This window comes from Hippichthys cyanospilos, chromosome 10 (assembly GCF_059441005.1).
Source record: "Hippichthys cyanospilos isolate Australia breed blue-spotted pipefish chromosome 10, RoL_Hcya_1.0, whole genome shotgun sequence".
Taxonomy (NCBI): Eukaryota; Metazoa; Chordata; class Actinopteri; order Syngnathiformes; family Syngnathidae; genus Hippichthys; species Hippichthys cyanospilos.
The window spans coordinates 7,704,177-7,728,247 of NC_142378.1; the positions used below are offsets into that span (position 1 = coordinate 7,704,177).

Sequence of the window (24,071 nt, forward strand, 5' to 3'; positions counted from 1 at the left end):
AGCGTTTTCGCTTCCACACGCAACTTCAATACCTAACAAAATCCAGCGAGCTCACTTCAAGTTCATCTGATTGTTTATTCAAGCTTCTTAAAAATGTAATTGTCTTATTTTTAAGGGGGAGGCCCACTGCTGCAGAGTGCCTCCAGAATCCGTGGCTGCGCATTCATCGATCGCGCCACTCCAAGGTGTGTTTCTCCACCGATAAGCTCAAAGAGTACCTCATGCAGAAGGAGGAGAAGCGAGACCAAGTGCGCACCAAGCTTCAGGGTCCCTTCTTCCAGTAGCCACAGAAAACAATGGAAGGGTACAGTATAGCAATAACGAAATTGAGGAAACTGTCTTAAAAAAAGCTGTGTATCCCTTTCGTTGAGTTAGTGTTTCAAGTAGTTAACATATCAGGGATAATGTTCGGCGAGTGAATTTGGACTTGATAATGTTCCTCTGTGCATGTCATTTTAATTTAAATATCACATTGTTTTCACGTGTAAATGAGAATCGTTCTTTTTTAGGTCGGATGGCTCAGTATTACAATTTTATTGTGTCAGCCACCTGCTTGGATGAGTTATCGGATGACGGGTGAAATAAATGGCGTTCAATTGCTGATTGCTGATTTATTCAGCTTTATTTTTAACCCCTCACAAAACATGCACACTACCGTACGATCAAATGACCTCCAATTCAAAAGAACTCGAATGTAATAGTACTTAGTACTTTACTCATCACATTGAAACATGCTTCTAAATTTAGAAACACCCTTTTAGGATGAAGCAGAATGATAGATATAACTCAAACGTATTAAACTTGATTTGATTGGTATACCTAATGCAGTGGTGTCAAATTCAGGAGAGCTCCTGGCAGGATTTATGCCACAACTGAATTTTCCTCCAACAACAAAAAAACAGCATGGACTGGAATGAGCTCCATTGTTGAACTCTTAACTCTCTCAACATGAAACACAGGAGGTAAAAGCCAACATTTCGCCAGCACAGATTTTATTATTTGCCATTGACACAACTTGATTATGATTGACCATTTTGTCACACTGAAATGCTGATGAAATTCCCTGTTTAGGATTTGGCCTCTTGAACCTTTTGGATTTCCTGTACAGAAAGCGAGATTGAGATTTAGGAAGAAATTGAAGAAATTTCAAAGATTTAATATGGTTGGAACAATGTTTTGATTTCCAAACGGAATGTCTCGACTCACATCATTAAGGATCTCCTTCAGCTCCTCGTAAGCCCGTTCTAAGTCGTCATTGATGATGACAACATCAAACACTCCTGGCTCCTTACCTGGAGAGAAAAACAATCACTTAAATGTAGTAATAATTACCAAAAATCTTAAAAAAAAATCATATGTAAAAAAATCTTCTTACTGAGCTCCATGTCAGTACGAGCTGCCTCCAGTCGTTTCTGTAAACTTTCCTCGGACTCGGTCTGTCGGTCTCGCAAACGTTTTTCCTAAAGAAGTAGTTCAAAGACAAAAAGATTTATAAGTCATGTTTTTCTTTACAATGCTTGCACATCTATATATTAGATCAACAGATATCTAAAGATATCCAATTCAGGAATGTTTATAATATAATATTGTGTTTTTATTGGCACTGTATTAAATTATTTGGAATGATTTGGAAGTGCAAGGCATTTATTTTTAACTGTCATTTCATTTTTTAGTAAATAAATAATGGGCGGCATGGCGGAAGAGTGGTTAGTATGTATGTCTCACAGGGCGGAGGTCATGAGTTTGATTCCGGCTCTGGCCTGTTGCGTGTTCTCTCCGTACCAGATTTTCTCCGAATACTCCATTTTCCTCACATTCCCAAAAACATGCATGGTAAGCACATTTTATAGGACAGTCCAAATTACCCTTAGGTGCGTTTGGGAGTGTGAATAGTCGTTTATATAATTGCTATTATATTAAACATACCTTTTTGTAATGTCTCATTTCTTATACTTAAGTCTAGTACATTGTATTTTAATGCTGGTCATAATGGTATTTTTTTTTCTACAGGGATTACTTGAAGTAAAATTGGAAAATGTTGGTGTACCAAATTCTGTGGCAAAAGGTTGCCGACCCCTGTTGTAGAACTTTACAGTAGCGGACCGTTTACCAGAATCTCCATGGATGGAGGCTGGATGGAGATGTAGATAGGGTTCAGGTCCGTCTCTTTAATCCTTCTCACACCTTGGATGTCCACATCCAGGATGCAGATCAGGTTCTTGGCCTGCACGTCTTCTATGGCAGCTTTACTATAAAACACAAACAGGCACTTGTTGATTTCCCAATAGAAGTGTCCGGGCTAAGAGGATCGCTACGTTGATCCGAGCTGCTCACGCTTTATGCGCCCACCTCACAATAAGAAGGTGGGATTGAAGGTGACACACACACACACCTATACGCACATACACACACAGTCGAGTGTTGTGGCATCAGGGGTTAAAGCGCCATCTGTCTCAAGAGGTTTAATATCCTCTTGATCCTCTTGAACCCAGTGGACCAGTTTTTTAAAGTGCGCACTTATACAAGGCAACTAGCCTCTATTCATAGTATGCCTGACAAGAGATAACACACTGCTCCAAAAACAGGAAGTGACAACATAGAAATACTTGGTAAGAAGTTTTTCAGGAGTTTTACTTGAGTATTTTTCTCTGCCTGCGTTTTACTTTTATGCCATAAATTTAAAGACAGCGTTGTCCCATTACTTTTGTCCAACTTCGCATACAGCTTGGTCTCAACGTGTATTTTGTCATTACATTTTTATTTTTACACCTGCAAAAATGTACAAAATGTGTTTGTCTGTTTATTTATTGATTTATTTGTTATTGTAATTATAAATAATTTCTGAAACGGAACTATTCGGATTCCATGATAAGCTATGGAGACTTCAATGAGCTGTTGCCTGGTAAATTAGAACATTGTGGAAAACTTTATATATTCAGATGCATGATTAGGTATAAATGAGTTTTTGAACTGAACCATAAAAAAACGGGCATTTCCATGATACTGCAATTCAGTGTTTCTCAAATGAGGGTACATATTTCTGCAGATCTCAGCAGATTTGATTTAATAAAGTGACTGGAACAGTACAGGTTCCTTTTCAAATTAAGAGCAAAACAATTAGAACAAGAACAATTTATTCTAAAGTAGTTAATAGTGACTCCACAAAACATTGTATGCCTTTTATAAAGTTCTTTTTTTTTCTCCTCCAAAAATAACTTGCGCTGGTTCGGGGTTGTTTGCTGAAAACAATACTTCACAGGGGGCACATGAGGAGCATCTTTCAGGGATTTTGGACTTTTACCTTGTTCCATAGAGGTTGCCAGAGAATTCCGCGTTCTCAATAAAGTCACCGCGTTGGATGCCTTCCTGCATTGCCTCTCGAGTAGTGAAGTGGTAATCTGTGTGAAAGGAACATATATCATGACGGCCATAATGGAAATGCATTGAACATGTTCAGCGTGGGGGACTATGTGGTTCTAACAGGATTGTATACGATACTTAAACATGCTTCTTTTTTTCCCCTTAAGGATACACCTACTGCAATCTATCATGAAACTCAATCATTAGCAATGGAGGAAAATTGCAATTAGCTACAAAGATAGTTCATCTCTAATCCTGAGATTTATTTAAGTTGTGATACAACAAATGCATACAGTATTATAAATATAGGGTGTGCCAAAAAAATTGCTGAATTATTTAACAAAGGTTTTAAACCCTCGTATAATATTGTGTCCATTTTCGGCCACATTCTTCTACATTCTACTTGTAGTATTTTAGCCAAGGAATGGCACACTCCTGGAAGTAGTCGTGCCATTTTTAAATTTAACTTAATGTCACCATCCGGGTGAAATTTCAGCACCCTAATGTCTTTTTGGAATGCTGTTCTTTTGATATAATACATCTATGATATAAAGATCAAAGGATTGGACAAAATACCAGAGAATTATAGTCACCAATGCAAGTTTGTTGTCATGGTGAGATTTAAAGTCATCATAAATTTTAAAGTTGTCTCGATGAAATTTAAAGTAATCATTTAGTGAGCATGACATTTAGTTTTAACTAAATGATACATTTTAAAGTCCATGATGAAATCTAAAGTAATTGTGATGAATTTTAGTCATGTCAAGGCTTTAAGTAGTCATGATGAGATTTTAATTCATCATGATCTGATTTAAATTCATCATGACCTATTTAAAGTCACCATAATTAGTTTTGATGTCATCCTGACAAGTTTTAAAGTTGAAGAGATTGAAGAGAAGTTCTCGTTATGAGTTTTACTCATCATGGCAAGGTTTAAAATCGTCATGACGATATTTGAATTTGTAATGATGAGATTTAAATTCATCATGGCCTGATTTAAAGTCATAACTAGTTTTGATATCACCATGAGACGTTTTAAGGTCGTTAAGGGATTTAAATTCATGATGACCTGATTTAAAGTCGTCATGGGATTTAAAGTCACCATGACGAATTTTAGATTGAACCTCTGCATGGAAAGTGTTTTTTAGTCATGATGATTACAGTCCCGCTGTTTTAAATATAAGCCATGTCCAAAATAACCATAAAAAGTAAACATTAACATTTAATTCACACATACAATAAAAATTATTGCGGCTTTAAAGCTTTAAATTTTACAATTTAACAAAATTAGGTACTAGGAACTAGATTCTAGGAACTAGGTACCCCATTCCAATTCTTAGTGGCTCAAATTGACCTTGAATGTAAAAATATAAAGGTTTTCCATGATGCTAATGATTGGTTTCGGGTCAGGACTACAGGAGTCGCTACGGAGGCATCACGGGGGGCTATTTTCAAAAGCTTTTTACTCCAAAGTGTACTTATGTCTCAATGTGATTCCCAAAATAGGCTTCTCCTTCTTTTTTTCCAGATCCAAAGAGCACCTCCGACATATCCAAACAGAGCGTTCCAGGGTGATGAAAGTAACCCCCATCCCTCTGCCTTAGGATATACAGTATATACGCATCACACCGGCGGTCACCTTCATGTGTGGTTTCAGATTCATTTGGACACGAAAATGTCGTGTCTTCTGAGGAAAAGACGTCTGCTACGGGCAGTAAAGTAGCCCCCAGAAGCATGGGGAGCCTGTTGAGGCCTACGGAGAAAGCAGAACAGGCACACACATGTTTGTACGGCTGCACTTGTGAGGACATCCGTTGAGGTAACGCATTTCCTGCCCCCTGACCCAAACCATACCCATCAGAAATGATTGCCTAACCCAATTCAAACCAATACTCGAAAAACAAGTCTTGATCCCTGAAAAGACATCTGAGCAAGTGAGGACCGGCCTAAATGTCCTCATTTCTCCAAAATGTCCTCACTAGAAAACTCAAATTGGTTCTCACAAGTATAGCCGTACAGGAACACGCGCACACACACACATACACAAAGCTTTATCCCGGCCTACAGGAACGGAGACGCTGCGGGAAGTAACGGACAAAACCAGTTTTTGCAGTTCACTTGGGAGTAAGAAATAATGTGGGTGCCCCGGGGCAGGCTGGGAGATGTCGTACAATGACGTGCTAGCTTCTAGAGTTTGTTCAAAAACAGTAAACCACGCCACGGCTTTCAAACCGAGCTACCTTTGCCGTTTTCCTCTCCAGGGCGAGGGTTCCTTGTTGTGTCTGTAAGGAGAACACAGAATCAAGAATTCATCCATTTTCTTTGCCACTTCTCTTCACTGGGATTGCAGCTGTGCTGGAGCCTATCCCAGCTGTCTTAGGGTAGTATGTCGGGTACATCCCAAAATTGTTGCCAGCCAATCATAGAGTACACAGAGATAAACAAACACATCTAAGGGCTGTTTGGAGTACAGTAGCTACCATGCACGGTGGCTGGTAAATGGAATACTTTGAGAACAGGCAAACAGGCATGGGGAGTGCATGGAAACTCCACATAGAAAGGCTCAAGCCGGAATCAAACCTCTGCATTTTTTGGCGGGTGTGCTAACCACTCTTTCATTAAGCCACCCAGGATCAATAATGGTGTTAAAAAAATGTAGTGGAAGGATTTTTTTTTTCATTTATATATCCATGATGTTAAAACAAAAGAGAGGGACTGCCCGTTTGTTCCACTTACGTGACACGCTAAATCCAAACACTCCTTCGTGATCATTCATGAGCCTCTTCATCAATGTGCTTTTGCCTGCTCCGGAAGGGCCACTTAGCACCACGGGTCTTGGGCCTGACATTGTCTGACGTAGACAAACACATAAAGCCGTGATGAGGAATCTATCTACAGTACTGTGTACTAATTTACCAAATACTGTTATTATTTTGAATGACTAAAACTAAGAAACCCACCCAACATGGGTTTTTGTCAGATGTGGTTCTTGGTATTTGCTAGAGCAATGCATCTGTTGTCTTTACCATCAACATTTTCTCCAGTTTTTCCTCCCGGCTTTGGTACTTCTCCAGCTTTTCGTGTCTTTTTTTGTGATGTTTCGATCACTCGGGCTTGCTATATCTATAACGACTGCTGTCTTATGATGTTTACCCAACACTATTATATAAGGCTGGTTGGCTATCGCCTGTTTGTTGGTCTGGATGTGGAAGTCCAACAGGATTTTGGCCTGACTGTTCTCCACCATCTTTGGCGGTGTCTGCCATCTGCAATCTGTGACCTCTAATCTATATTTAGACATATCCGGTACCTGTTACATGATTATGCCGCTCCACGTATGTCTTGACTGCCAGCACCTTTTGCTGTACTGTTTCACCTGGACCTTTAGTGATCTTGTATTGAGGGCCTGATTTTTGTGCTGCAAGGATTAAGGCCTCCTTACTGTCTTTCAGACCACCCTTTCCAGTCTCTGGTATGTTTTTAGTCAGGCACCTTTTGAATTCGACGACTGTACGTGCCATGCAAGAGCATTCCACTGACAGTCCATCTGGCTCCTTCTTATTATTAGGCTTTTGTTGTCTGAGGCGTTTTAGTAGTGTACATGAATTCATAAGTAATCAGACTTCTAGGAGGGGCATCGTTGGAGGTCAGTTTCCAAAGAAACGTTACTAAAGCGGAAGTCTCGATAGGTCAGCTGTGCTAATCTCTTGATCCCTTGCCGCTCCTCTTATCCACCTCACCTCCACACACATAGTGTACATGCACGGAGACAGACAAACATACACACAGTTTTAAAAGTATAGCCCTTCTTTTTTCATCCTGACACTTTAATTTCATCCTAAATTGCTTGTCCCTGACAAGTGGTGCTGCCAGAACTATGAAAATACGACCATGTACAGGATGTGTAATAGTTTGCGGCATTTTTCTTAAAAAATATATACAAAGGCTTCCTCCAACCCCAACGATCATGTATAGTCAGGTAAATTATATCTACATTCAATTATATCCATAATTATTATGTCTTTGTGACATGGTACTGAATGGCCCAGCAACCCCCCTAATTCTCGGCTCCTTTGAGGTCAAATATGAAAACATGCTCCTCCACATAATTAGTGGGCCAAGGCCCACAGGTTAGCATGCCAAACGCTAATAAATGAAGTAATTGTGAGTCGGTCAGCCGGATTAATTAGGTCTGGCCAAAGGTGCAAGGGCAGGTATTTAGGGCTACTGTGCCACCAGAGTTTATTTATAATGCCCAATTACACAAGGATTGGAATGTCATTATAACTGCTTTTTAAGTATATTTTCATATGTTTTATCAAGAGCTCAAGTAACATATCAAAAGACTTCATCCGTCAATACTTTATTAGGTGAACGTAATAAGTTGATTACGACACTAGATTTTTCTTTTCCTCAATTATTGCATGAGTACTGCATTTTCTTTTCCTCTTTATAAAGTGTCTCTGGTTTTATTGTTATATCAGCTAAAACATGCCAGATCTTGTTATGTATTTGTCAATATGACTTAAATCCATTTAGAATTTCCCAGCAATTTTTTTCCCCACCAACTATGCTATCGATGCTATTGTAACATTAAGATAAACATTATCATTCAAATTAAATTACGGTACAAATGCATATAAATGATTACAAAATCAGATTATTAATATTATTTAACTCATTCAATGCCAGGGACGTATGTTCACGTTTTTTTTTTTTAGAGTCCAGACATTCAATCCCAGATACTTAATACCTAGATATCTGAAAATGAATGTCCTTAATGTACGCAAGTATTGATTTAATATCTAGTTATCTGGCGTTTAATGTCCAGACTCTTAAAAAAACGTAAAAATACGTCCCTGGCATTGAACGAGTTAGTTGTATTAATAAAACATAGAACATTATGAGCTGTACTTTTTCCGATTGTGCCGTTTCCCCCCAAATGACTGCATTTTTAGGCATTTCCTTACCTTTGTGCACCTTTGAGGAGATGAGGAGTGGCCCGCTCCGTCAGGCGTGATGTTCACTGAGGGATTCGCTGATCAGCTCACTGTCAACCTCAATTAACGCCGTCTCCCCTATGCCACGCCCGCGAACCAATCACACATCTTCCTGTTGGGTCGTCATGTTTCTATCCGGCCCATCCACACCTGTAAGTGTCGGCGGGTAACCCTCGCCCACATTTACATAACTGGAAGTTTCAACCAATCATGAAGAGATTTTGACCAAAGTGCGATTCGTCCTCATGTTGTTGTAATCTTTCCGAGTAAACGCACAGCGAGGCTCCTTCGGCTCTATTTGAGCCATGCCCGGGTTTGACTCGGCTAATCCTGCGGCGCGCTCTTCTTAAGGTCCACACATTGACAGCTTAACCCTTTCGTAATTGGCCACAACCTTTATTATCGGAACATTAATAAAGACAAAAGGTGATGAGGTTGTATGAGAAGAGGAAGAAGAGCCAAACAGACTTTGTACAGTGAATAGTCAGTTCTAATCAACATCATATACAAACATCAATCCAAACACAAAAACTTATATACATGTGCTTTGCAGGAAAACAAACAAAAAAAAAGGTTAGAAAATTGATAAATATGTTTCAAAGAGCGTTATACGGCTGTTTCTACCAAACGACTTGCAGGAATTGTCAAGAGTTTATGCTGAAATGTCACTGTGGAGATGTTCTCCGACCAGCGAGTGGATACGCTGACTAAAAAGTAGGTCCAAAGTGAGGGGAGATTGGGAAGAGGGTGGGAGTCAGGCCAGCTGCTCGCAAGTCCACCCCTTGTGACGGTCCTGGCGTCACAGATACACCCGCCGCAGGTCGCCTGGCGAGGTTATGGTGTTGCACTGAGGGCACAGCTTCTTTGCTCCCTATTGCAAAAAAAAAAAAAAATCACAACTTCATCAGTAAACTCAAAATCTAGCTCGAATCTCTCTCTCTCTCTCTCTCTCTCTCTCTCTCTTTCTATCTTTATTTATTTATTTATTTTTGGGGGCGGGGGGGACATACCAGCGTTCTGAGCCAACACTCCTCACAGTGAACATGCCAGCATTGGATGGAAGTGAGCGGAGTTGAGTAAGTGTCCTGTGAGATCAAACACAAGTCAAAACCTTACATCTGTAATAACCAATCTCGCCACTAGATGTCCATAAAAACTTGGTCTAATGGAGATTAAAGCGTGTTTTCCTCTGCACATGACTATAAATACATTATACTGTGTGTATATATATATATATATATATATATATATATATATATATATATATATATATATATATATATATATCCACTTTTGTTCAGTTTTTATTACCAATTTCAATCTTTTATAAAACCTTTATATATATATATATATATATATATATATATATATATATATATATATATATATATATATATATAAAGGTTTTATAAAAGATTGAAATTGGTAATAACAACTGAACAAAAGTGGAAAAAAAACGAAATTGTATTTATTTAAAATATTGAAAAAATATGTTTTTTAATTTCTAATAAACATATTATTTAAAAGCTACACAGTTTTTTTTTTATCTAGAAATTTAATTTCAGGTTCATTTAACCAACAGAGGGAATGTTACACAAAAGTAAGATTGAAATGACATATTTTTTCTAAGTTAAGAATTTTCATGTTAGTAGTACAAAAAGCAAGAAGTCCGAAGTTGTCTATTATTGTTCATCAACTTTTACTCTTTAAAAATTCTTTCCAAACATTTTCTAATGTTGCTATCCCACTGAACACTAAGTAAAAACATCACATTCAATAAAAATGAGGCAACAGATTACAAGCAATATTATTAATTAAATGTCACCATACTTTCTATTGAGTAAAGATTGAGACCTTTAAAATTGATTAAATATTATTAAATATGTGTAGCTTTGAATACAAGACAAAAGCAAATTATCTTTAAATACATTTTTGATAGGTGTAAGTACAAATATTTTTTATTAATACTACTTTCACATTTAGAAGTTTTTTTTCATGCGAACGGAATATTTTAGTTTAGGTGTTCTCTAATTAGTTCTCTAGTAAAGCTACTCAAATGGATACATAATCTGTTACCTCATTTTAATGGAGTAAATCTGATATAATAAAGACTTATAAACACTTCCCTGTCAACAAGCGACCCAAAATGAAGACTCACCATGCAGATGAGACATTTAAATCTGTCTCCTTTACACAACTGTTTCTCCAAATCCCGTATCCGAGCTTTAAGAGCATCCAGGGATGTCAGTGCAGAGTCTTCTGAAAGCCTTCACGCACAAACACCACAGACCACCAGTTAAACACTGCACGGTCATTTATAAATGGAAGACATATTAAATTATTGGCTGCATGCGCTGTCATTTATCATATTCTGAGAGGTGGGTGGGGGTTGCGGGCATTTGCATACATTATGTCGTTACCGGGTGAAATGAAGTTTCGCATCACCTCTGACATGGCAAAATCAACTTTTGTTGCAGGAATTGGAACAAAATAATTAAAAGAATACATTTGACATGGCGATTGACAAATGAAGCTTCATGAAGCACTTGTGGAGATGGCACTCTTGGAAGGGGGGGAAATGATACATTTCCACAATTCAACTGCACTAATGTTTATCTGTAAACCAAGAGCACCATGATGAGGAGCTAACAAATATCACAGGTGTGTCACGAAGCTTCATTTTCTTATCACTAATTTGATGGGATAAAGCCTTGCAATCAATTCATTTTTCAGCTTACATGTCACCGTCATTGTTTTTGCAGGTTTTCGGGACGATAGGTGTACTTCCATCCACTTTATCTCCGCTGCTGGTGGACGGACTCTCTATATGAAAAAAAAAAAAAAAATGCAATGTAAGACATAGGTGACGACTAAAAAAAAAAAAAAATACTAAAAAAAACAAACATTTGAATTCACCTTCATTTGACCATTTGGAAATTTCCGGCTGTGCTTCGGAGTCAGGCAATAATTCTACACTGTTACAAAAAAAAAATATATATATATATATATATGAGTTCAGTCAATGTAAAATTTTAATAGACGATTTTACACTCTCAAAACGCACGTTAAAAATAACCCAATTAATAAGCCAATATTTGGGCTGATTTGACCCAACTTTCTGGGTTGGTTTGTACAAAACACTGGCTTGTTTTGTACAAAATTGGGTTATTTTGTATAAAATTACACGCAAAATTGCATCAAATTGACATTATTGGATCATCCCTTCTTATTGACCCTTTTTTTTTTTTTTTTTGGCTGTTTTCAGAGAGAGATTTGAAGAAACTCACTTAGTTGTCGTATCTTTGCTGTTTTCTCCAGAGCACTTGATCACATCTGTCTCTGTGTATCTAAAGTCAAAGTTAAGGGGAAAAAGAGAAAATCTACAAAAACATTGAATGAATGCAAGTTTACAAATCTGCCAGCAACTTACTTGGATTTCCTCTTTTTAGGTGGGATAAAAATCTTTCCGATTTTTACTTAAACAATTCATGATGGTAATACATTTTTCAATGCATAAGACATGAGTCTTGATTTTGTTTGTGTGAGATTTTATTACTTGGATTGTAATTTTTGGCAAAAACCTTGTTATATTATTATTATATTATAGAGTAATTCCCTGTCTGATTTTCCGAAGCTGAAAATTTAAACCAAACTAGATTAAAAGGAATGTAGGTGAACTTGTGGCTCGAAACTAAGTCTAAAAATCGAAGTCAATATAAACTGGGATTTGGGAGCTATAAACACATTATTAAGGGTTAGAATATTGGCACCGTATATAACATTATTGTAAAGAAGATTTTTTGACTTGATTTGAAAAGATGTGGGCAGTTGCAGGAACCCTCCCACAATTTTAAAATCAATCTGTTTGTTGATCTTTTTTAAATGTCATTTTTACCATTTTACCCTTGATTTTAAGATGGAAAGGATACTGTGCTCGGCCATACTCTAAGGTGTCGTCTCCATCCACGTCGAGGTCTGCGTCGCTGTCCCGGCCTTCTTTGGACGTGCTGCTCACCAACATTGAACCTGAGGACGCATCGTGGACACATCAGGAAGGACGTCAATTTTGCCGATGGTGACAACATTTGAAAAACAATAAAATAAGCCCAGCGGAAGAGTAGACTCCATCCGTCATTTGAATCTGTCATTGTAATCATCACCATCTAAATATGATTCGACTGAATAAATCGCTTACACAGAGTTGAGCAAAGAGTGAGCACATGGGTTAATGGCATTTTTTTCAGCGGTGTAAACATTTTTATTTATTTAGTAGGATAACAAAGGTTACATTTTTTTTTTACTCATATGAAATATGAGTTATTTTGGTTGTTATTTTTCTAACCTGGAAGTAAGATTTCTTGTTCGGTGAAGCTCCCCTCTACCCTTGTGGATGCCACGCCCCTTTCAAGGCATCATCCTAAACTGCTAGTCCACAGAGCGGTCTTGCCAAAGCCCTATTTATCCAAATTTCTCCCGTTCATTTTTTTCAATTGTGACTTAGTCTCAATTTCACAAAGGGAAAACCAAACAATTGAAATCGGCTTGAGTCTCGTGACGAGTTTGCATGTCAGAGCCCAGTCATGGAGCGGATGCTAACCTCGGAGGCATGCTCTTCCGCTGTAATGTGGATTGAAAAGTTCAGTGCTTTTTCAACAACTGCCACTCACTCATGTTATTATCGTCCAATGCACAGCGTCACACACACACTCACACACACAAAGACAAGCGCACACCTACCTTTGAACCCTCCGACGAGCGACATCATCTGTATCTTCCTCCTTTCATTGCACTCGTCCTCTGACGGCGTTGTGTCTGCGGGGACATCCTAAGAAATACACACATTTAAAAAAAACTTGACACACATGAACAACACACACACACACTGATTGTCTTTATGCTGGCAGTAGCCCCTGGCGGTGTTTTCATAACAAGTGTTTTCACGTGAATGCACGCTGACATGACAGTGATCCTGATGCCGCATGGACAAAGGCAGCCGACAGTGTCCTATATCAATCTCAATGCCATGATATTTGGATAGCTCTCGTGACAATAAAAATGTCACCATGTATGGTTTCATCTGTCTTTTATTTGATGGCAAAAAAAAAGACAAAAAGTCAAGCATACCTGACCATCGTCTGGTTTCCTCCGCTTCATTTTGCTGATTCTGACTGAGGACACAAGAAGACAAAAACAGTTGAAGACACATTGGTCATTGATTTTTATATTAGGAATCAGGTGAGAAACTCAATGCCATTTCACACTGGTAAATAATATATTAGGGTGAGAAAAGCAGAGGGTTTGTAATCTAAACATCTGGGAAACATTACCCCCTAGTGGTAGGACGACAAAGTGTTTGAGATGATGTGTAGTGAAGCCAGCTTTTTAAATGTTAATATCACCGAGGATGAACTTCCTAAATCATGGCAGCCAATATCGCGATTAAAATTCAATTAACTGTGCAGCCCTACTTTGAACCCAATTTGGGTTATTTTTGAGCCAACGATTTTCAGAAAGTGGGTTTTCATTTGACCCAACTTTTGAATTTATCACCCCCAAATCCCTCTTCGATCCAAATAGTTGATTCAATTTGTTATTCTCTTTTGTTTTTAAGTGTTAGTTTCTTTCAAATAATGACTGATTCAGCAGGGCAAAGAAAATCCATTGCGCGTAACAATCCTACCAACTTGCGGATCCAACCTAAGAACTACAAACCTGTTGCTCTGATTACATAACACACATCTCCCAAAGGGAAATATCACATACAGTAAAGAGCCCGGTGACAGACTCAAATCACTAAAGTGTGTGTGTGTGTGTGCACCTCCACTTTTCTCTGTGATATAAAAGTTAACATGGCGGAACAGCGGCAGCCCCTCCTTCCCCAATGGGACCACACAGACTGCAGATTGCAAGCAAGGGACATTAGGTTTTAGGGCCCCTTAATTTCTGCATGACAGTGGCTACTGACAGTGGAGTAACGGAGCACACACACACACGCACGCACACTGGGGCCGGCAGCCATGACCCCGTGCGCCGCCATGCCAGCAAATATAATGAGGGTTAAAGAGGCGGTCATAGATGAGGAAGAGCTCATCAAACAGGAAAGAAGAAGAGAGGAGGAAAGTGAGAGGTTGATTAATCAACACGAGACACACACACACACACACACACTCTTCTTCCTCTGATGTGTATTTAGAAGCTCATTACGGCGTCCTCTTAGAAGCCCAATAAAGGCTAACAGAGCTCGACAGCGTTGGCAGTTTGAAGAGAAGCTCCAAGCTGAAAAAAAAACCCGCCAATTGTTCCATGTGGGAATTATCCCATTAATCCGCTTATTAGCGCCATTTTGGAAATATACGCGATGGGTTTGAAGACATTTCTCAACATATGGATTGTGAAAACGGCTTGCTTTTGAAAGGAAAAAGTGAGAGCGAAAAAAAAAACATTCAAAATGACATTTCACTTTGAGTAAAAGGTGAAAAAATTGTGATGATGTTCAAATACTGTGTGGCTGATTTTCTATGATTTTCACACACGCGATATTTCAATTTATATGGATGCTCATAAAAACGCTCAAGGTAATTTTATAAGGTCAATTATTTCTTATGACGTAATAAATATATATTAAAGTTATTCTTTGCTGTTAAAAATGTTCTTGAATTAATACTAATGTTTTTAAAATGTAGGATACATATCGATGGGCTCAAACCTCTGATGCCAAAACTTGGTAAGTGTTCTATTTTTTCAAATTTCTGTAATATGTGGATGTTTTATCATGTGGTTCACCGTGAATTTTATTTATTCATTTTTAACCAAAATTGTATGAAATATATATTTCATATATATATATATATATATATATATATATATATATATATATATATATATATATATATATATATATATATATATATATATATATATATATATATATATATGTATATATATATATATATATATATATATATATATATATATATATATATATATATATATATATATATGATATTTTCTTGTATTTATATTCTCTTTCTTACCAGCTTGCGTGCAGTCTAGGGGGGCTCCGGCGCTGTGGGGGCGTAATGGGGCAGATTTGACGTAGCACCTGCACCAGCAGAGGTCATCGACTGTTAACATATCAAGAGGTCAAAGTTGAAAGGTTAATAACTCCTCTGCTCGTGTGGGCGCTAGGCCAGTTTGGGGGGGGCTGACCTGACACAACACAAGACAATGGCCACATCAAAAAGGGGAGACCACTGCATTTCGAGGGAAGCTATTAAGTGCAGAGCTGTGAGTTTCGCACGCACACACGAGTTTTTTTTTTTTTTTTTTTTACTTGAATCAGCATCAATAAAACCAAATATTTGCTTTCGTGAGCATGCATCAGCATACCGTTTAATCTTGTGTGTCTGTTGGCCCGCACACGCAGAAACGTCTACCAAAGAAGAAGAAAAATACGTCACAATTACACATGATTAATAATTAGACCTGGAAACATACAGTATAAATTGAAATGAAACACATATGAAGCAGTTTTGTACAACATGGCTTATTTTTACATCATCAAAATGACACAAGCGTTCTTATTCATTTGGAATCAGTTAAACATGCAGTCGTAATTTTGGCAAAGCAACAACCAGCACAGGAAAGAAAACGTGACATCTGCATTTAATTTCTTCCATTTCCGTTCACAGTTAGTTTGTTAGGAGCTGAGCGAGCGGCACCGCTGATGTGCTGGCTGCAGCGTGTGATCAACGCGGAGCCCGTAAAATTGCTGAGTCACTGGCACCACATCAAGAACAGCAACAATGTTTATGATGTCGCTAACTACTAACTGCGCAACTTTTTTGGGGCTGCATTAATGAACAGATTATTTGGAAGCACCATCTGGAATCGCAGTTAAACCTGTTGACTTTACCCTTTTTGGCCACCATATTTTAATGAGACCCAATACAAGGGGTCTATTGAAAAAAATCAATCAATAAGAAAATCTGCAATTATAGAGCAAAAATGGCTGATTTAAAATTAATGAGAGAGTTGTATGAATTCAACATCATGTTTACGATATTGGTTTGTAGTGGCACTGGATCATAATACAGTGGGCCCCGTTTACGAGATTATTCCGTTCCACGGTTGTTAGCTAGCTAATGCGTGTAAAATCCCAGATAAAAAAATTGGTATCAAAATAGTATAGTAAGTGCTACTTATATATAATATTCATGTATACAATTGAATAACATCTTAAATAAAAAATATATAGAGGATTTATTTACCGTTCAGTGACACTTGTTATGGCCATATTTCCGAGTGAGGGTAGCCTAGCCTAGGCTATGCTAGCTTAGCCTTCTTTGTGTTTCTCGTTTTCCTCCATTTTCGTTTCCATATAAATCATTATTTTAGTTGTCTCTTTACCATCACTAACAATTTTGGGAACCATGGCTAACCCATTCAAGTTTGAATTAGGCAGTAAAATGCACAATAAATACTTTATTTTAAGCACTCAGACGAGAGCCAGTCTTTAGCATGCGGCCATTTTGACTGTGACGCCGACCAAAAGCAGACCAGCATTGTAGTGACGTAGGCGGTGATGTGTGTTTAGACATATTACAGTGGACACATCCAACATGACGGTCACACACACTGGCCGCCATGTTGGATGTGTCGTAACCTGAAAAAAAATGGCGTAAAGAGGGGACATAAAAAACGTCGCGGTCGATGTTGTAAGGTAGAAAAATCGCAAGGCCGGAACGTCCTAAACCGGGGGTCCACTGTACTTCCAACATTTTATCATTTCCATTGTTTAAAATAAGCATTTCAAAATTATATAATACACACCTTATTTAATTCGTCCAAGGAAGTTAAAAAAAACAACACATTTTTAGGGTGATTGCAGCTCTGATATTTCAATTAGAGTTTCCCAAAGCATATTAAAAGCCAGGTGGGCCGCCAGGCTTTTCCTCCCCCGTCGCCAGGCTATGGCCTGGGATGAAAAATAATCACTAACTGCCATACGAATTTCATTCTCACGTTAATGAACAGTGAATACAGATGTTTGCTCACTCTCCCCCGTCAAAAACCGCATCGCAAAATTTCGCGATGGCCGACTTTACCTGATATCGGTCGGAGTGGATGTCGTCAGCCGGTCGTGGGGGCGAGGTCGGAGAAGCTCCTTCGCGTTTGATGTGCAGAGAGAATGAAAGCGACTAAAAAAAAAAAAAAAAAGAGAGAGGGTGGAGTTTTGAGGAGATATGGATTCAAGCAAATCATGAATGTATCATAAAAACGTGTTTACCTTCGGCGTCCTCATGAGGTGGTCATGCTGCACCGACGTGACGCTTGTGAGAAGAAAAGTAAATAACATACAAGAGCACCCGTGCAAATAAATAATCAGAAACATATACATACGCACACAAATCCAATATGCTGTAAAATAAACACAATTTGCTTCTGTGAATATCAACTGGCGAACAGACGCCTTTATCTCGTCTACATTTGCATGACGGGTAACCTGCTTTCAAATCTTTCTCACACGCATTGGCACACATACATGATATGATTTATATATATCCACACACACACACAGGCGCACAAAACCACACACAAAGTGTGTCCATGTGGGATAAGGTCAATATGAAACCATTAATGTCCACCAAGTGGTCCATAAGCGGATTTGCAGTGTAATGTCTTTATTGGACAGATCCTTCTTGTGGTCCAAGCAGCAGCGTGCGTGCGTGTGTATGTGTGTGTGTGTGTGTGTGTGTGTGTGTGTGTGTGTGTGTGGGGCCTTGGTTTTTGAAACAAGCTAGGGACCATATCATTGGGTTTACTATCCATGTGGGGACCTCTTGCACTTGTGAGGACAGTTTTGGCGGACTCCACAAGTTTACATCTTTTTTGAGGGTCAAGACTTGCTTTAAAAGCAGGGGTAGCAAACATAGGGCCCGCGGGCCGAGTCCGACCCGCAAGGAGGTTTGATCCGGCCCACAAGAAGATTTTGTGAAGCATTAAAAAATATGACTAGGACCCATCAGGTGTCCATAATAATGTAACGCCCTAGCGTGTGATACAGAATTTACTCAGTTGTGGTTCTGTTCGATCGATTCTTTAATTGAAAGAAATATAGAACAAAAAATGCGTCGTCCAGAGCTGCATTTTCCTTCCTCTTGATATTTGTGTTTTAATTGTATTTAGATTTTAGCATATTTTATGTATTCTACACAAAATGTGGATTTTACTGTATGAACAAATGGTAAAAATATCATAGAAATTCCATTAATTTCAAGCAACTTAAGAGAAAAATGCAAAATTTTCAAACATAGCGGACCAAAAAGCTCAAGCTGCTTTTTCCAGGATATTTGTCTTTTAATTGTATTTATTTGTTTATTTACTATTAGTCCATCTCATGTGATTTTTTTTATTTTATGAACAAATGTCAAAAAGAAAATGTTCAATAATTTCATGATATTTGAGGAAAAACGCCATATTGTGATGTTTTTACTTTATCTTTATTTTTGTTTAAATTTACTTTTAACCAACATATTCACAGTTGAGCCCTGCTATTCACAATGAATTGGGACCAGGACAGTCCACATATAAAAAATCTACATATAATTGAAACTCTTTTAAAGCATGATTTTACCTGTCCGATCCCACTTGAGGTTCGAGTTTCCTCCATGAGGCCAATGAGCTAATATGAGTTTGACATCTTTGTTTTTGAGCATAGATTTGACCTGGGTTTTGATTGTGGGTGGTTTAGCTTTAGCGTTAGGCAATCTATTGTACTGGTGAAGTTAAGGGTTGTGAAATGCGTTATGTCAATGACATGTCCCCACTATCATTGAAAATCCGAATCTGTGTGTGCATGTGTTCATAAGATATGTGGCTTTTTTTCAGCGAGAAAGCATTTTAGCATCATCGCATCTATTAGAGGGACATTATTTGCCCGCTGTAAAACGTCGCCTGGAGGCCGCAGCCTGCAATATGAAATATGTAAGAAACAATGAGGCTGCTTGTAAACGTTGCACACGTGTGACAGCGAAGATGGGATGTACCACTTGAAAAAAAAAAACTTAAGATGATTTTTGCATGAATTATCAGCGCTCTGAAAGGGAAAATCTGTTGAGATTGCGGTACCTGATTTGAATCTGGCTGAGTTTGGCTAATTCCTGCTCCATGTGCTCTTGCAGCTCGCCCGGTCGCAGAACGCTCTGGCACACCGGACACACGGGCGCCCCGGCGTCGTAGAGCACTTTCACCTTGCCGCCTGCACAATTTCAGGTGGGTCCACTTAGAGACACAATCCTTAAAGGGTTTGAGCATTATATTGTCATTGAAGAACATCTTCAAACAATGAGGCTATCTCAAAATGGTCTTCCATAAATTTAAATTATGTATTATGTATTATTTAAGACGAACAATTGAAATGGAAACTTTTTCAACGGGTGTTTCATATTCCACAGAAAATATGGTATTATTCAAAAGTAGAAAACGTTCTCTAAATCGCATTTGTCATCATTCAAAAACTCCTGAAAAATAATAAATATGATGGAATTATTTGATTCTTGAACCAAAATTGTGTTTTATATTTTACCCTCTAAAAACAACTGGGTAAAAAAGAATCCAAATTGAGTCAAAAATGGACTGACACAACTTTTTGGGGAAAATGAACAACCTAAAAAGACTTGGGTTATTTTTACCCCGCTGCTTATTGAAGTGTAAAAAATGTTTATAAAAAAATTATAATTACACCCGTAAAGCGCCAACGGCTCAAACATGGACCCACACTACTTTTTGGGTTAAATTAATAACTTTAAAAATGGAATTGGTCCTTTTAAACCAATTTGGATTGTTTTTGAACCAACTCTTTTGACAGCGTAAAAAAAAAAAATAGGGGTTATAAAATTACTCAAAATTAGATGTTTCAAGACAAAAATGAAGTGACCGCACTAAAAAAGTTAATTTAATAACTTAAATAGTTGGATTGGTTCCCCTTTAACCTGATTTGGGTTAGTTTTTACACAACCACTTTTAGAGTGTGTTTAAAAATATTCGGTTTGGGTCAAAACTGAACTGATCCGAGCTTTTGAGTTCAATGAATAACTAAATAAGTTGGGTTGGTCCCTCCTTCAACCGATTTGGATTACTTTTTTTACCCAACTGTTTTAGGGTATAACAATGCTGGTTAAAAAATACACTTTAAAATACTCTCGTTTGGAAACAAAAATTGGACTGAGACAACATTTTGGGTTAAAAAAAATAACAAAAAAATTGATAACTTTAGAGTACAGGTGTCAAATTGCAATCCTTGAGGGCCGGTATCCTCTCTCCCAAACACACTTGATTCAAATGATTAGGATCATTTTCATGCTCCTGCAGAGCTTGCTAATAAGCTAATACCCTGGGGAGAGAAAACCTAAAATCAGGCAGGATACCGGCCATCGAGGACTGTATACATATATATATATATATATATATATATATATATATATATATATATATATATATATATATATATATATATATATATATATATATATATATATATATATATATATATATTTCTCGATTTGGTTGTGTGTGTTCCGTAGACCAAAGTATCCTATTGAGCGATAATGGCGTAGAGAGTGGGACGGGCCGGCACACACACACACACACACACACACACACACACACACACACACACACACACACACACACACACAAACACGGCAGTGTGTCGCCGCCGTCAGCGTGTTGACATCATAGGCTGTCAATAGGAACATTACCCAGGAGGAGCGCTCGGCCCATTGGGCCCCGCTGATGGATTACTGCCATAAGCAGCCAGCTGGGATCCCGAGGAGCTCCACTATATCAAGATTTTACCTAGTAGATGAGGTGATTTACTCCTGAAAGCCATCCATCACCGAGCGCTAGTAGGCAAGATGTATGTCATTTGCCATCTCGGGACACAAGAGGGAAAGCAAATACTTAGCCTTTAGAAACTAGATTATAACAAGCGGTGTTGAGAGGAAGCACCTGATTATTACGTGGTCCGTAGAAAAAGTGGTCATAAGAAAAGGGGTGACTTGATTAATTTTAAAAAATGGACCCCACAATTTGGCGGAAAATGTAATTAGCAAAAAAGTCTTACCAGGAACCATTTCAAACAATTTTTTTGTTCTTGTGTTTTTATCTAAGGCTGAATGCTATTTTGCATGGCTGTCCAAAAGTGCTAAACTGACCATTTTCCAAATATTTTTGCCCTATCTCATTCCTGGGTGGTAGAATTTGGATCCCCTGACCCTGCAAATTGAGCTGTTAGTATTTTGGGTTGTAAAATAAATTAGCAAATGTACACAACCTGTAACGGGCTCATGGATTAGTTATTGCTGTTTAGTGCATTGAATGAGTAATTTTTAAACATGTCTGAGATGTCCTACTGTGTGAGTGGTCTTGAATGCACCGCCAGTCAACTCTGAAAGTACATTAAAGTGTTCACTCGCTACGTCATGGTTCAGTTTTTGCAAATTTTCATTTAAGACATTAACTTTTTCTAACGCTGGTTTGCATCACAATTTTTTTTTTTTGCAAAATTTCTTCTTTTTGAGTCAAACCAGTTAAAAAAAGGCAATCTTATTTATTGTAAAAATAAATAAATAAATCTACCTAAAAAAATCTCTATTCTCATTTTTGACTATATTGTAAGGTTACATTGCCATTTTGCTTGATATTTTTCCTCTTTCCAAGTCAACAAAAGAAACAACAAGAAAAAGTTCAATCAAAATTCAGTTACTGCAGGTATTTTTGGTCAGTGATAAACGAGGGAACGCCGCACTCTCTTTTGCTTCTCAACAAAGCTATCACTGAACGAAACGCTTCTTTTTTTCAAAATCTCGCTCATTAAATTGAAAATAACTTGGCAAAACATATGTTGCGGTCCCACTTTGGAAACCAGAACTTCTGAGCTCGCTATAGTCTGTCTACATTTCCCATGATCCTTAGGTGCGGCGGCAGGAAGTAGTTCTAGTTCCAGTTACGGCAAACAAAAATGCCAAAGTTAAGCCTTTTTAATTGTTTTTTCCCCTGAATCACTAGGACAACTCTGTAATTGACAAACACATAACCCAAACAATAAGCTAGCTAGCTGGACTAAAATAGAAAGGGGAGGTCAGAACGCAGCCTGTGTATAACCAGGAGAAATCTAACCGGCGAAATCCGTCAGGGTGGAAGGTTGAAAATCGGTCAAATGTTTGGTCACCCAACATAAGAGGTATCCTTGGATATCAACAGCGCTACGTGCCCTCAGCTAAATAGGACAAAATGCTCTCTAAATAAAACATGAAGTAGAGAATAGAAAGCGGTGTCCTTGGGAGAGTGACGGTTCTCCTTGTGCCCCCCCCGCCCTCCCATCACCCCTTTTTTGCATCCCCTTGTGGAAGCCTAAATGACTTTTCCCGACATGCATCGAACGTTCCGGCGCTTTCTGTGCTCCTCCGCCCGGAACATGTCGGCATCAGTAAACAATGAAATCTCAGGGCTGAAATTGAATTTATAACCACATTACCTGCACAGATAACGTCTGGGAATGGCGCCGCGATAAGAGCGATGGGATTTGATTTTCAGGTGTTTTATTGGTCCACTTTTGGGATGCCCCACCCCTAAACTGAAGCCTCACCCCGCATCCTTCACCTCTGATCCGCACCAACATCTGATTAAATGTGCGTTTTTGTTGGAGTGTGTTTGCTGAGTCGATGCTTGTGCATAAGTGACAGCGGCTTCCTCACGGCCGCCGCTTTTTTTTTTTACACGTTTCCAACCCCCTTCCCCTGCCCACATAAACGCTGTCACTTTCAGTCAGATTCAGACCCTCTTCAGCCTGGGGGGTCTCAGACACACAACGGGGGGCCGTAAAACCTGCTTGCGGGGCTTGTAAACTGTTCCCTCACCACAGCAACCGGCTCGGATGGATTGTTGGCGCGCTGTTGTTGGGTGTTGCCCAGTTTGAAGGGCCTATCATCTAATGGGTTCACCGCATTAGTGTCTGTGATTGTTTCCTTTCTCTTTCGGCGAGGTGTCTCGCCAGTTCTGAGCCTCCTTTTTTGGCTGTCTGGGATACAGTATGTCCTTCATTTGTTCACCTCAAGCGTCTCGCCCATAAACGTCATGTGCATCACAATGAAACGTCTTAATTTTCCGCTGTGTTGTGGCGTTTTATAGTTTCAAGCGAAACATTAACAAAAGCCGCATTCCAGTGTGATTTCACGTCCAAGCAAAAACATGGCTGGAGAATGTTGTTGGTGTGTTGTCTATGAATCGACTTGGATTGAGTAGCGAACCGGTGCATGTTTTACCCACCCAATGAGACTTATTATAAACTGTGCAGTAATCAATCAATGAAGGTCATTTGTTTATCGACGCCTTTGTGGTCACTTTGCCTTGCTGGCATGAATGAAGGGAGTTGAATGGAGAAACTGTCATTTGTTAGCTTAGCTAATTAGCTAGTATGATTTGGGCACAACAAATGGATTTAAAAGTTGACTAAATATGAAAACGCACCCTGGGTCCTGCCATTGGTTAGTCCGCGGAGAGGTAAGTGATTTTGAATTAAAATGAAGCCCTAGATCAGCATTTATAGTATGAGTATGCTCCCTTAAAAAGTTAGTATATTAATAGAGAAAAACGGACCTTATTCATTATTATGATCGAATTGAATATTTCATTTGTTGGACTATGATG

At 38.5% G+C, this 24,071-nt stretch overlaps 3 protein-coding genes across 5 annotated transcripts in view; 1 reads left to right on the forward strand and 2 right to left on the reverse strand.

Moving 5' to 3' along the window:
- obscna (obscurin, cytoskeletal calmodulin and titin-interacting RhoGEF a) overlaps positions 1 to 1,626 on the forward strand; it is a 44,151-nt gene extending 42,525 nt beyond the window's left edge. Inside the window, exon 82 of the mRNA XM_088425546.1 lies at positions 116 to 1,626. Coding sequence (XP_088281672.1) covers positions 116 to 284 — 169 coding nt within the window. The 3' untranslated portion in view covers positions 285 to 1,626. The remainder of the gene's footprint in view (positions 1 to 115) is intronic.
- On the reverse strand, positions 976 to 8,640 carry guk1b (guanylate kinase 1b). 2 transcript variants are annotated; one of them, XM_088425547.1, is made up of 9 exons: positions 8,331 to 8,640; positions 6,097 to 6,211; positions 5,601 to 5,642; positions 5,000 to 5,113; positions 3,302 to 3,398; positions 2,111 to 2,249; positions 1,376 to 1,460; positions 1,207 to 1,292; positions 976 to 1,100 (listed from the first exon to the last, which is right to left on the reverse strand). In XM_088425547.1, exons 2-9 carry the CDS (start codon positions 6,206 to 6,208, stop codon positions 1,068 to 1,070), a joined length of 708 nt encoding a protein of 235 aa, XP_088281673.1. In that variant the 5' UTR covers positions 6,209 to 6,211; positions 8,331 to 8,640; the 3' UTR covers positions 976 to 1,067. The 2 variants fall into 2 exon arrangements, with proteins under 2 accessions (XP_088281673.1, XP_088281674.1); XM_088425548.1 differs by lacking the exon at positions 5,000 to 5,113 and having other exon boundaries at positions 8,331 to 8,635.
- A 112-nt stretch (positions 8,641 to 8,752) lies between these two features.
- Positions 8,753 to 24,071, reverse strand: part of LOC148416932 (E3 ubiquitin-protein ligase RNF220-like) — a 38,396-nt gene continuing 23,077 nt past the window's right edge. The window contains exons 3-16 of one of the 2 annotated variants that reach the window (XM_088425794.1): positions 19,491 to 19,620; positions 17,650 to 17,692; positions 17,468 to 17,560; positions 15,750 to 15,792; positions 15,395 to 15,484; positions 13,485 to 13,528; positions 13,098 to 13,185; positions 12,290 to 12,386; positions 11,648 to 11,707; positions 11,277 to 11,335; positions 11,099 to 11,183; positions 10,519 to 10,627; positions 9,371 to 9,445; positions 8,753 to 9,231 (exon numbers count right to left, since the gene is read on the reverse strand). In XM_088425794.1, the coding sequence (XP_088281920.1) occupies positions 9,160 to 9,231; positions 9,371 to 9,445; positions 10,519 to 10,627; positions 11,099 to 11,183; positions 11,277 to 11,335; positions 11,648 to 11,707; positions 12,290 to 12,386; positions 13,098 to 13,185; positions 13,485 to 13,528; positions 15,395 to 15,484; positions 15,750 to 15,792; positions 17,468 to 17,560; positions 17,650 to 17,692; positions 19,491 to 19,620 (1,088 nt within the window). In that variant the 3' untranslated portion in view covers positions 8,753 to 9,159. The remainder of the gene's footprint in view (positions 9,232 to 9,370; positions 9,446 to 10,518; positions 10,628 to 11,098; positions 11,184 to 11,276; positions 11,336 to 11,647; positions 11,708 to 12,289; positions 12,387 to 13,097; positions 13,186 to 13,484; positions 13,529 to 15,394; positions 15,485 to 15,749; positions 15,793 to 17,467; positions 17,561 to 17,649; positions 17,693 to 19,490; positions 19,621 to 24,071) is intronic. The other variant, XM_088425795.1, reaches the window with a different exon arrangement.

Coding starts and splice junctions, on each gene's coding strand:
- guk1b (XM_088425547.1), bottom strand. CDS start 6,208: ATGTCAGGCCCAAGACCCGTGGTGCTAAGTGGCCCTTCCGGAGCAGGC. Junction 5,643..6,096: donor GTTTGGATTTAGCGTGTCAC/GTAAGTGGAACA, acceptor TTCTCCTTACAG/ACACAACAAGGAACCCTCGC. Junction 2,250..3,301: donor GGCAACCTCTATGGAACAAG/GTAAAAGTCCAA, acceptor TGTGTTTTATAG/TAAAGCTGCCATAGAAGACG.